Consider the following 13,866-nt stretch of genomic DNA (forward strand, 5'->3'; position numbering starts at 1 on the left):
TTTTTGCTCATTAAAATTGCCTCTCCCCTCTATTTCAAATCAAACCCCAGGTGAAAAACCTGCCCGATCCATCCCTTCCTAAACCTAACCTTCACACGGAGGTGCGTCTCCAGCAGAAAGACCACCCCCTCTTTCAGGCTCCTGAGATACGCGAACACCCGCAACCTTTTAACCGGCCCATTCAGTCCCCAGACGTTCCACGTTACAAGCCATATTGGAGGCTTACGCCTCCAATCCCCGCTACCGTCCGTCATCTTTCCCACTTAACTCCCGCCCCCTTAGTTCCATCCTATACCTAGCCCATCCCAGATGACCCCGTTCTCCACCCTTGACTATATCATCTCTCACCCTCTGCCACGTCACAGCAACCTCCTTCCCCCCCACTTACACCCTCCCCCGGCTACCCCTCTCTGACTTCTCCCTCACCACCTCACTTCCGTTCACCAGTGTCATCTGCTAGCGCGGCCGCCCCTGCCCAAAGGCACCTCCCTATGACTTCCCCCTCCCACACCCCCACTCATCAGCTAAAGAAAGAAGGCTGACCTTACCCTCCCCCACACAAACAGTGCTTTCTCCTGAACTCCAGGTAGCCTTCTCCAAAAGCAAACAAACAAACGTTAATCACAAACAATCCCATAAAACAGGAGGGGGGATGGGAACATCCATTCCCACATAAACTTTTCACCCATACAACTCCCATTCTAGATATTATATACCATGACCCACACCATGCTACTCTTATTCCAGATATTATAAAGCATGTCCCTCACAATGCTGCCCCTATTCTGGATATTATAAACCATGTCCCTCACCATGCTGCTCCTATTCTGGATATTATAAACCATGTCCCACACCATGCTACTCCTATTCTGGATATTATAAACCATGTCCCTCACCATGCTGCTCCTATTCTGGATATTATAAACCATGTCCCACACCATGCTACTCCTATTCTGGATATTATAAACCATGTCCCACACCACGCTGCTCCTATTCTGGATATTATAAACCGTGTCCCTCACCATACTGCTACTAATCTGGATATTATAAACCATGTTCCACACCATGCTGCTCCTATTCTGGATATTATAAACCATGTTCCACACCGTGCTGCTCCTATTCTGGATATTATAAACCATGGCCTACATAATGCTGCTCCTATTCTGGATATGATAAACCATGTTCCACACCGTGCTGCTCCTATTCTGGATATTATAAACCATGTCATGTTGCTCGTTCTTGGGTGAGTGTGCTTAACACTCAATTTGGCTCTGTTTCTTGTCTAAGCTCTGGAGCCGTCAGGTGTCGTTAAGACACCGCCACAAGCTTCAAGGTGAAGTTCAAAGCAATAAAACCGTACACCAATTAGTAAGTCCAAACAACTAGAGTTTATTATAATACAATTATAATAACTACCCATGCACACGTTAAAAGGATTAAACTTATTCCTACCACTAAATAACTGATACTTATCTCGAAGGAACTGCTGGGTCAGGGAACAAGGCCTCTTGCTCTGCTCTGGTCTGCAGACTTCAGGTTGGTATCAATTAAAAAGGGAGTCAGGAGTGCCTATCTCTGGTAGCGGTCGTTGGGAGGCACTTACTTGTTGGTGGCTGCTGTCCGAAGGCTGGATCAGGAGACAGGAGCCAGGAGACAGGAGACTGAACCATGTGTGGCACCTTTCTTTTATAGGTCCCAGGGGATCCACGCCCCTTTGGGTGGACTCCCTTACCTGCTTGGAATCGATTGGGTCTCTTCCCAATCGATTATGTTTGAACCCCCCAATCATGGGGCAGTTCCTCGGTCACTGGGGCGGTTCTTGGGACTTATTGTTTTGGGCTTCTCTGGCGCCAATAGTCTGGCCTTCCATAGAATGTATCGATCTGTGTTTAACTTGTTTCCATTGTTTCTGGTGATCGCCCGGTATCGCCTCATTAGTATGCTAACTGGATTCTTTTCACAGTGCTGTCTGGTTTCTGCAACAGTCAAAACTGGTTTCTGCAGTAGTCCCAATATACAATCGCCTTGCAAGCTGCTTGCTTTACAACATGTCCATTTTCCCTGCATTCCTTGCAATCTTCCATTTTGTGTTGGGCAGTGGCCACCCTGGTGGCTACAGTCCCTCACCATCCTGCTCCTATTCTCGATATTATAAACCATTTCCCACATCATGCTGCTACTGTTCTGGATATTATAAACCATGTTCCACACCATGCTGCTACTGTTCTGGATATTATAAACCATGTCTCGCACCACGCTGCTCCTATTCTGGATATTATAAACCATGTTCCACACCACGCTGCTCCTATTCTGGATGTTATAAACCATGTCCCACACCACGCTGCTCCTATTCTGGATATTATAAACCATGTCCCACACCACGCTGCTCCTATTCTGGATATTATAAACCATGTCCCACACCATGCTGCTCCTATTCTGGATATTATAAACCATGTTCCACACCGTGCTGCTCCTATTCTGGATATTATAAAGCATGTCTCACACCATGCTGCTCCTATTCTGGATATTATAAACCATGTCCTACACCATGCTGCTCCTATTCTGGATATTATAAACCATGTCCTACACCATGCTGCTCCTATTCTGGATATTATAAAGCATGTCTCACACCATGCTGCTCCTATTCTGGATATTATAAAGCATGTCTCACACCATGCTGCCCCTATTCTGGATATTATAATCCATGTCCCTCACCATGCTGCCCCTATTCTGGATATTATAATCCATGTCCCTCACCATGCTGCCCCTATTCTGGATATTATAATCCATGTCCCTCACCATGCTGCCCCTATTCTGGATATTATAAACCATGTCCCTCACCATGCTGCCCCTATTCTGGATATTATAAACCATGTCCCACACCATGCTGCCCCTATTCTGGATATTATAATCCATGTCCCTCACCATGCTGCCCCTATTCTGGATATTATAATCCATGTCCCTCACCATGCTGCCCCTATTCTGGATATTATAAACCATGTCCCTCACCATGCTGCCCCTATTCTGGATATTATAAACCATGTCCCACACCATGCTGCCCCTATTCTGGATATTATAATCCATGTCCCTCACCATCCTGCCCCTATTCTGGATATTATAATCCATGTCCCTCACCACGCTGCTCCTATTCTGGATATTATACACCATGTTCCACACCATGCTGCCCCTATTCTGGATATTATAATCCATGTCCCTCACCATCCTGCCCCTATTCTGGATATTATAATCCATGTCCCTCACCATGCTGCCCCTATTCTGGATATTATAAACCATGTTCCACACCGTGCTGCTCCTATTCTGGATATTATAAAGCATGTCTCACACCATGCTGCTCCTATTCTGGATATTATAAAGCATGTCTCACACCATGCTGCCCCTATTCTGGATATTATAATCCATGTCCCTCACCATGCTGCCCCTATTCTGGATATTATAATCCATGTCCCTCACCATGCTGCCCCTATTCTGGATATTATAATCCATGTCCCTCACCATCCTGCCCCTATTCTGGATATTATAAACCATGTCCTACACCATGCTGCCCCTATTCTGGATATTATAATCCATGTCCCTCACCGTGCTGCTCCTATTCTGGATATTATAAACCATGTTCCACACCGTGCTGCTCCTATTCTGGATATTATAAACCATGTCCCTCACCATGCTGCTCCTATTCTGGATATTATAAACCATGTCTCACACCATGCTGCTCCTATTCTGGATATTATAAACCATGTCCCTCACCATGCTGCCCCTATTCTGGATATTATAAACCATGTCCCACACCATGCTGCCCCTATTCTGGATATTATAATCCATGTCCCTCACCATCCTGCCCCTATTCTGGATATTATAATCCATGTCCCTCACCGTGCTGTTCCTATTCTGGATATTATAAACCATGTCCCACACCACGCTGCTCCTATTCTGGATATTATAAACCATGTTCCACACCGTGCTGCTCCTATTCTGGATATTATAAACCATGTCCCACACCGTGCTGCTCCTATTCTGGATATTATAAACCATGTTCCACACCATGCTGCTCCTATTCTGGATATTATAAAGCATGTCTCACACCGTGCTGCTCCTATTCTGGATATTATAAACCATGTCCCACACCATGCTGCTACTATTCTGGATATTATAAACCATGTTCCACACCATGCTGCCCCTATTCTGGATATTATAAACCATGTCCCTCACCATGCTGCTACTATTCTGGATATTATAAACCATGTTCCACACCATGCTGCCCCTATTCTGGATATTATAAACCATGTCCCACACCGTGCTGCTCCTATTCTGGATATTATAAACCATGACCCTCGCCATGCTGGTTCTATTCTAGATATTTAAACCCATTTCCCACACCATGCTGCTCCTATTCTGGATATTATAAACCGTGTCCCTCACCATGCTGCCCCTATTCTGGATATTATAAACCATGTTCCACACCGTGCTGCTCCTATTCTGGATATTATAAACCATGTCCCACACCATACTGCTACTAATCTGGATATTATAAACCATGTCCCACACCATGCTGCTCCTATTCTGGATATTATAAACCATGTCCCACACCATGCTGCTGCTATTCTGGATATTATAAACCATGTTCCACACCATACTGCTACTAATCTGGATATTATAAACCATGTCCCACACCATACTGCTACTAATCTGGATATTATAAACCATGTCCCACACCGTGCTGCTACTATTCTGGATATTATAAACCATGTTCCTCACCGTGCTGCTCCTATTCTGGATATTATAAACCATGTCCCACACCATGCTGCTACTATTCTGGATATTATAAACCATGTCCCACACCATGCTGCTCCTATTCTGGATATTATAAACCATGTCCCTCACCATGCTGCTCCTATTCTGGACATTATAAACCATGGGCAAAATTCTCCGCCCCCCACGACGGGTGGGAGAATAGCGGGAGGGCCTTCCCGACATTTCTGCCGCCCTCCCGCTATTCTCCCCCCCCCCCCCCCCCCCCCCCGCCGAAGTCCCGACCCGAATCGCTGCCGCCATTTTTTTACGGCCGGCAGCGATTCTCAGCTGTTAGATGGGCCGAAGTCCCAGCCCTTTCCGCCGTTTTTACGAACGGCAAACACACCTGGTCTTGCCGTTCGTAAAACCGGCGTCACAAACTCGCTATTAATAACCATGGCACCGATTGGCACGGCCGTACCACGGCCGTGCCAAGGGTGCCATGGGCCCGCGATCGGTGGGCACCGATCGCGGGCAGCGGGCCCGATGCCCGCGCACTACTTGTCCTTCCGCCGCCCCGCAGTATCCATTCGCGGGGCGGCTGAGGGGCAACCCGGCCCGCGCATGCGCGGGTTTTGCGCAAAAACGCGATGACGTCACCCGTGCATGCGCGGGTTGGAGTCTTCCAAACTGCGCATGCGCGGCTGACGTCATATGATGCGTCAGCCGGCGCTAACTCCGGCAAGCGGGCTTAACGATTTTCGTTAAGCCCGTCTTGCCGGAGCCTACGGCGTCGGGCTGCTAGCCCCGACCGGGGACCAGAATCGGTCCCCCGTCGGGAAGGGGCGCGCTGTACGATTTCTCCCGTTTTGGGAGAATCGCGCCCCATGTCTCACACCATGCTGCTACTATTCTGGATATTATAAACCATGTTCCACACCGTGCTGCTCCTATTCTAGATATTATAAACCATGTCTCACACCATGCTGCTCCTATTCTGGATATTATAAACCATGTCCCACACCATACTGCTACTATTCTGGATATTATAAACCATGTCTCACACCATGCTGCTCCTATTCTGGATATTATAAACCATGTCCCACACCATACTGCTACTATTCTGGATATTATAAACCATGTCTCACACCATGCTGCTCCTATTCTAGATATTATAAACCATGTTCCTCACCATACTGCTCGTATTCTGGATATTATAAACCATGGCCTGCATAATGCTGCTCCTTTTCTAGATATTATAAACCATGTCCCTCACCATGCTGCTCGTATTCTGGATATTATAAACCATGGCCTACATAATGCTGCTCCTTTTCTAGATATTATAAACCATGTCCCACACCATGCTGCCCCTATTCTGGAAATTATAAACCATGTCCCACACCGTGCTGTTCCTATTCTGGATATTATAAACCATGTCCCACACCGTGCTGTTCCTATTCTGGATATTATAAACCATGTTCCTCACCGTGCTGCTCCTATTCTGGATATTATAAACCATGTCCCACACCATTCTGTTCCTATTCCAGATATTATAATCCATGTCCCTCATTATTTTGTTCCCCTTCTAGATAGTATGTATCATGTCCCTCACTCTGCTTGTCCCATTCTAAGGCCTTCCAATCTTGAGCCATTTTCTCCAAGCTTCTGACCCAGAGCTCTGGGTTTGAAATGGGCTTTCTGCATGTCTGTTTTTCCAGGGATGGCTACTAACCTCAAAGTGCATGTAAAAGCTGCCCTTAAGACTGGAATCAAAGTAGATATTTTGTAAAACGTTTGTAACCAGAAAGGACTATTCTTTATATGAGGATAATCTGAAGAATGTTGGTCTGCAATCAAGAATTGAATGACAATCTTTGGTTTATTAGTATTTCTATTCGCTGTTCTACATCTCACACATTTATGTTCCTCCTTATTAACAGAGTATCAACCTGGTAAAATAATAGTCATATTTAATAGCTTTGAACTGCAAACATATTGGTATGGAAAGGTTAAACTGTGTTTTTGTCAATACCCACAGGTCAAATGCTGTAAATACTGGCCTGATGGCACAGGGCTGTATGGAGAAATAAAAGTTACTCTCATGGAAACAGAGCTTCGAGCAGAATATACTGTCAGAACCTTCTCACTTGAAAGGGTAAGGGTCAAAAGGTTATTTTTGTGCAAAGAAATTTCATTAAAGTCAAATATTTTAACATAATATTGCCACTTGTTGTAACTGTTTTCTGCACTGTGACAGGGTGAAAGCTCTCCAGACCTATCCACTTAACTGTGTACCTAATGCACTGCCCATCCTAATTATCATCACACAGCTATGATATGTGCCTCACATGATCTGTTGTGTGAATCCCTTTGCACTCAATTTGAATGGTTATTTCCCATAATAATAATGATCGTTATTGTCACAAGTAGGTTTACATTAACTCTGCAATGAAGTTACTGTGAAAAGCCCTGAGTTGCCATATTCCGGGGCCTGTTCGAGTACACAGAGGGGGAATTCAGAGTGTCCAAATTACCTAACAGGTAATTTTGAGGAAACCCACGCAGACACAGGGAGAATGTGCAGACTCCACACAGACAGTGATCCAAGCCAGGAATCGAACAGAGGACGCTAGAACTGTGCAGCAACAGTGCCAACCACTGTGTTACCATGCCGCCCTATAAAAACAGGGGGCGGGATTCTCCGCTTGCCGACGGCAAAATCGCGAAATGCAATTGGGCGGAGAATAGCTTCCGACACCAAAATCGGGAGAGGCATCGATTTGACACCAAATCAGGATGGCATAAGTGCGTCGCTCGCCACGTGGGGCTAAAGTACAGCAGGCATATCATTAGCGGGTCTGACACCCTATTAAGCGTGGCCTCCGGATTCACCACCTCCAATTGGCCGGGTTACAGATAGTGTGGTTCATTTGTGGTTTCAAAAATTTTGAACATGGCATGTGGCTACTGAGCGAGAGAGAGAGGAGGTAGTGTCATGTGAGAGTGCCTTTAAGAAATTAATGTTTAAGCAATGTACCTTTAAGAAATGCAGTGATGTCAGAGTGTTGGTGGAGCTGGGCTTTTAGCTCAGCCATTTTGAAGTTTTTAGTTTCAGTTTGAGAGAGCAGCTGAAAAGTGCCTGGCTGGTTTGCTGAGAACTGCATGAAGGAAAGCAGCTGGTCTGGTGATTTCTGCAAATCCAAAGACTATACATATATTGAATGTAACCTGTTGTGCTCCTATTTTTGAAGGGTTGAAGTCTTTTGGAGGTTTAAAAGAACAGTTTGCAGGATTGGGTGGTGTTGTATTATTTTCGGGGTTACCTATGAAGTAAGGGGTGTTAAGTGATCCCATGTTTATTTTGAAAGGTTAAGTTGAGTTCATGGAATAAACATTGTTTTGTTTTAAAAACCACATGTCCATAATTGTAATACCGCACCTAGGGAACAAGCTGTGTGCTTCAAAAGCTTCAAAAGGAGTTGGTTGAACTCCATGATACATTTTGGGGTTCTGAAAACACCTCTCCCATAACAGTAGGAAATGGCGTGGAGTGACTGCAGGCTGCCGGTCCAGACACTAGCCATACTGGCTGGGGTGGGACCCTCTTGACAAGGCCGGGGCGGGGAGGGCGATGGGGAGGGGGGGAACAGGTCGAGCAGCCGTGGAGCTCCCCACAGGAATGGGGCAGTGCCCAGGCACCAACTGCTATTACGGAGGCCACCTTGCTGCGCACCAACTGACCACCCATCTCGGTTCAACACAGTAACACCGGCCATATGGGTGCACCCACACCTGCACCCCACCACCTGCCACAGTGCGCCTCCCCCTCCGCCCCCAAACATCCCGCCTAACCGGCCGCCCGGGGCCACAGCCAAGGAAGCCCCCAGTGAGGGCAGTGCCAGCCAACAGTACCCCTGGCAGCAGGGATGGGCACCAGGATCGGGGGCACCGATGGGGAGGGGTGCAGGGGTGGGGGAGGGATGTGCGTGGGCGGAGCTCGCAGTGCCTACCGGGGCTACCATGTAGCCCATGGAACCTGGTTGGGCACGGGGGTATGCGCCATGCTAATTGTTGGCCCTTTACCCCATGCAGACAATGGCATTTAGCGTTCAACCAGCAATGCTGGTAGCCATGGTGATGGTCTCAGCTCTATGAGATGCCCTGCACCGCGTGAGTGGGGGCCGCTCAGAAAGGAGGGGGAAGCTGCAGCAGCAGAGCGGGCAGCAGCAGAGAGGGCAGCAGCGGAATGGCCAGCAGAGGACTGGGCTGCAGAGGAACGGGTTGCAGAGGGACAGGTTACGGGCACACAAGCTGGAGCACTGGCCGCTCAACAAGGCAAGGAGGAGGTTCCAAGGAGGTGCCCCATGAGGTCTTGTGTGTACCGGTGCCGCCTGTCATTCGAGGTCCTTCCAGAGTGGGCATGCCATTGGAGACTGCGGGTGAGCAGAGAGACATTACAACAGATCTGCCAGATGATGGCACAACTGGCAGCGTGAGTATATGGGGGAGGACAGCCGCTCCCAGTGACCGTCAAGGTGACGGTCGCCCCGAGTGTCTAAGCAATGGGGGCCTTCCAGTCACCGAGTGGGGACCTGTCTGGGATCTCACAGGCCTCGCCGCAGAGGTGCATCCGTGCGGTCATGGAGGCCCTACATCCCCAGGCAGAGCAATGCATCCATTTCCATGTGGACCGAGCACACCAAGATGCCCCTATCATGATATGCAAACATGCAGCTAATGAACACATAGAATAGGATATGACCAATGAGCAGTCAGGACACTCAGGGGTGGTATCTCACTATAAAAGGGATGAGGCACTCACACCCGCCTCTTTCCACAGACCAACATTTACAGAGTGAGACAGGGTGTATCCTCAGCATCACAGCTAAGGTCTCTAGTTTAAGTTAGCATCATTTAGGCCTACAGTCATCGTGTGTTAGTTAGTTAGAAGTAGTTAATAAAATTGAGTTGAACCTTCGTCAGTGTTGGAAGTGTCTGTTCATCTCTCAAGTCTACACTAGCCAACACTTCAGGCGGTGCTGCGCTTCTTGGGTATGGTCAATTTTCTGGGCAAGTTCATTCCAAACATGGCCACACACACCATGGTCCTACGCAACCTGGTGAAAAAGTCAATTGCCTTTGCGTGGAACGCGGCACAACAGACAGAGTGGCTGAAAGCCAAGCTCACCACTGCACCAGTCCTGGCATTCTTCGACCCGGACCGGGAGACAAAGATATCCACAGACGCGAGTCAGGATGGCATCGGTGCGGCGTTTCTTCAACAAGGTGACACACCATCCTGGGCACCAGTAGCCTACCCATCTCGGGTGATGACGCCCACTGAAACCAAAGATGCACCGATTGAGAAGAAGTGCTTGTGTCTTCTCACCAGCATCCTTAAATTTCATGATTATGTCTATGGCCTGCCGATGTTCACTGTCAAGACGGATCATGGCCCCTGGTCCACATCATCCACATGGACCTGAACGACATGACGCCTCGGTTGCAGAGAATCCTGCTTAAACTTAGGACGCAAGGCTTCAACTTGGTGTACGCACCTGGCAAGGAGCTCACCATCGCTGATACGTTGTCCCACTCGGTGAGCTGCTGGAGATCATCCAGCACATCGAATCGCAGGTGGAGCTGTGTGCTGGCACTCTCCCGGCGACAGATGAGATCCGCACAGAATACCGCACAGTCCATCACACGAACCTGCCTCCCATCCATTGACTCCATCTACACCTCACGCTGCCTGGGGAAAGCAGGCAGCATAATCAAAGACTCTCCCACCTGGCTTACTCACTTTTCCAACTTCTTCCATCGGGCAGGAGATTCAGAAGTCTGAGAACACGGACGACCAGACTCAAAAACAGCTTCTTCCCCACTGTTACCAGACTCCTAAATGACCCTCTTATGGACTGACCTCATTAACACGACACCCATGTCTGCTTCATCCGATGCCAATGCTTATGTAGTACATTGTATATATTGTGTTGCCCTATTATGTATTCTCATGTATTTTCTTGAATTCTGTTTAATTCCCTTTTCTTCCCATGTACTGAATGATCTGTTGAGCTGCTTGCAGAAAAATACTTTTCACTGTACCTCGGTACACGTGACAATAAACAAATCCAATCCAATCCAATCCAATGAGAAGGTAGTTCTCATCTGTGATGAGACAGCTAAAGACCCCCTCTTGCAGCGGGTCATCCACAACCTCACCAATAGCTGGCAGAAAGCGCAGTGCCGACAATTTTACAATGTGAAGGATGACCTGACGGAGATTGATGGTATCCTCCTAAAGCTGGACAGGATTGTTATTCCGCTCAGTCTCCAGAGCTTGGTGCTGCGCCAGATTCATGAGGGACACATGGGCATCGAGAAGTGCAAACGCAGAGCCCGGCAAGCTGTCTATTGGCCCGACATCAGCCAGGACATCACAAAATGGTCTTGAACTGTGCTATCTGTCAGCGGTTCCAGCCAGCGCAGAGCAAGGAGATGCTCCAACAGCATGACATAGTGACCTCTCCGTGGTCCAAGGTTGGCATCGACCTCTTTCATGCGAATGGTCACGACTACGTATTGATCATCGACTATTTCTCGAATTACCCTGAGGTGCTGAAGCTCCAGGACCTCACCTCTCGGACCGTCATCAAAGACTGTAAGGAGACATTCTCAAAGCATGGCATCCCAATCACCACCATGAGCGACAATGGCCCGTCCTTTAGCAGTCGAGAATGGTCCACATTTGCCAGGTCATACGATTTCCAGCATGTCACCTCCAGTCCGCACTATCCGCAGTCCAATGGAAAAGTCGACAAAGGGCTGTACATTGTGAAACAGCTCATCTGCAAGGCCGCGGACTCTGCTTCCGACATACACTTTGTACTGCTTGCGTACAGGGCGACTCCATTGTCCACTGGCATGTCGCCGGCTCAACTCCTGATGAACAGGGACCTGCGGCTGACGCTTCCAGCCATACACCTGCCCAACTTGGATCACCTCCTGGTGCTGCAGAAGATGCAGCAGCTCAGAGACTGTCAAAAGCAGGGCTATGATGCCCATGCCACCGATCTGGCCATGATAACCCCTGCAGACACTGTCAGGATCAAGATACCAGGTGGTGGGCGGTCTGCCCCAGCTGCCGTTGTTCGACAGGCTGCACCCGCTCTTATGTTGTACGTATGGCTGATGGCTCCATCGTGCAAACGAATTGACAGGCACTGTGTAAAGTTGCCTGCCTGCAACCACTTTCTCCTCCATTTCCATATGTTGAATTGCCACCTCCTGATACCTCGCACCATGAGGCCACCAGTCAGGCTTCCATCCCGCCTGTCAAGGCACGGTCGTCCCCTCCGCCACCTCTCCGGCGGTCGACCAGGATCAGACACAAGACTCAGAGAATGGACTTGTGAACGTTTGTTTTGTTTGCTCTGTTCGGTTGTCCTCCGTCAGTCACGTGAGACAGACTCATTCACATGTAAATACATTCACATACGCCAACAAAACATAAAAAAAAGGGGACATGTCATGATATTCAAACATGCATCTAATGAACACGTAGAATAGGACACGACCAATGAGCAGTCAGGACACTCAGGGGTGGTATCTCACTATCAAAGGGATGAGGCACTCACACCCAGCCTCTTTCCACAGACCAACATCTACAGAGTGAGACAGGGTGTATCCTCAGCATCACACCCCAGCACGTGGCTTAGAGCAAGGCTGGTTCAGTTAGACTGAGTTACTACATTTAGATTAGCAGAGAGTCAAACTCATTGAGAGCTGTGCTAATAGTTCAATAAAACACACTGAACTCACTTCAAAGTCTGGAGCATCTTTTACTCAAAACTGCATCAGGTGGCAGCTTGTGTTATTCCAAATTACATAACACAACAACGTCCATACAGCGACCAGGAGTGTGGTTGAGAGGTGCTTTGGCATCCTGAAGAAGAGCTTCAGGTGCCTGGACCGCTCTGGAGGGGCCCTCCAGTATGACGCATCATGACGGTCTGCTGCATCCTCTACAACATCGTGCAGCAGAGGGGCGATGTGCTGGAGGATGAGGTTGAGGAGGAAGGGCAAGCCACGTCTGAAGAGGAGGGTGTGGGGAAGGGAGATGTGAGCAGGACATGGGCCTGGGCAGACAGGGCGTGGCCGCACGACGTCCTCACCAGGGCCAGTGTGTACGAGACGCTCTGATCGCCTCCAGGGTCAGCAACCCAGAGGGAAGGGGTGGAGAGGGAGAGGAGGGGGGGGGGGGGCTGCTGGCCAGGGGCAGGGACACCACATCCCAGACCCACACCCTCTCACTTCCCACACCGCCAAACTGCCCGCTTGTACACCCCTACGTTATACGTACCTGCGGTGCTACGAGCTGGGGGCCCTGGGTTGGAAGTGACAGCGGATCTGGTCCATGGGATGGAGGATGATGACAAATCACTCTGCGATTATCTCCAAGCTCCACATCATCTGACAATGTCTGTCTCATGCCCACAGTAGCACCCTCCATTTGGGTGATCCCTGCATGCGACCTGGCCAGTCCATCACACGATCCTATCGAATCCCTGGGCTGGGGGTGCTGGGGATGACCCGGGCACCGGGGGGAAGTGGGGGGGAGCACGGTCCTCCTGCAGGGCCTACATTTGTTTCCCCCCACCCACCCCCCACCAGCCAGCCCGGACCAGCCCCACACCCATCAGACAGAGCACCGAGTCAGGTTTTAACAGTATTAACAGGTGCTTATTGTGCAGAAATATATACAGTCTGTGCCTAGGCCCTAACTGTGCCAACCTAACTGGTGTCTAACTTTCTGGCCTTACGGGCCCTACACTACCACTACACTAGGTGGTTCTCCAGACGTTACAGCAGGAGTGAAGGCGGCTGCTGTGACTCCTGCCCTGCGACAAGGGTCCCCGCTGGCGCGTGTCTCCTGGTGCGACCCGGCCTGGATGGGCCCACGCACTGCTCGGGTGTCCTTGGTGGCGTGTTTCCGCCCTCTTCTACCCGCTGCCCACCAGATACACCAGGGACAGGAGGGGGTGAGTCTGAGGTGCCGCAGTGTTCTGGCACCTCCCCTGCAGGAGTCACCAGCACGGGCCCCATTAGCTCCTCGTC

At 49.3% G+C, this 13,866-nt stretch overlaps 1 protein-coding gene across 1 annotated transcript in view; it reads left to right on the plus strand.

The window, feature by feature from the left end:
* Window positions 1–13,866, plus strand: part of LOC119975033 (receptor-type tyrosine-protein phosphatase U-like) — a 1,028,343-nt gene that overhangs the window by 798,538 nt on the left and 215,939 nt on the right. Inside the window, exon 25 of the mRNA XM_038814894.1 lies at window positions 6,788–6,904. Within this exon, the coding sequence (XP_038670822.1) occupies window positions 6,788–6,904 (117 nt within the window). The remainder of the gene's footprint in view (window positions 1–6,787; window positions 6,905–13,866) is intronic.

Source organism: Scyliorhinus canicula, chromosome 1 (assembly GCF_902713615.1).
Source record: "Scyliorhinus canicula chromosome 1, sScyCan1.1, whole genome shotgun sequence".
NCBI lineage: Eukaryota > Metazoa > Chordata > Chondrichthyes > Carcharhiniformes > Scyliorhinidae > Scyliorhinus > Scyliorhinus canicula.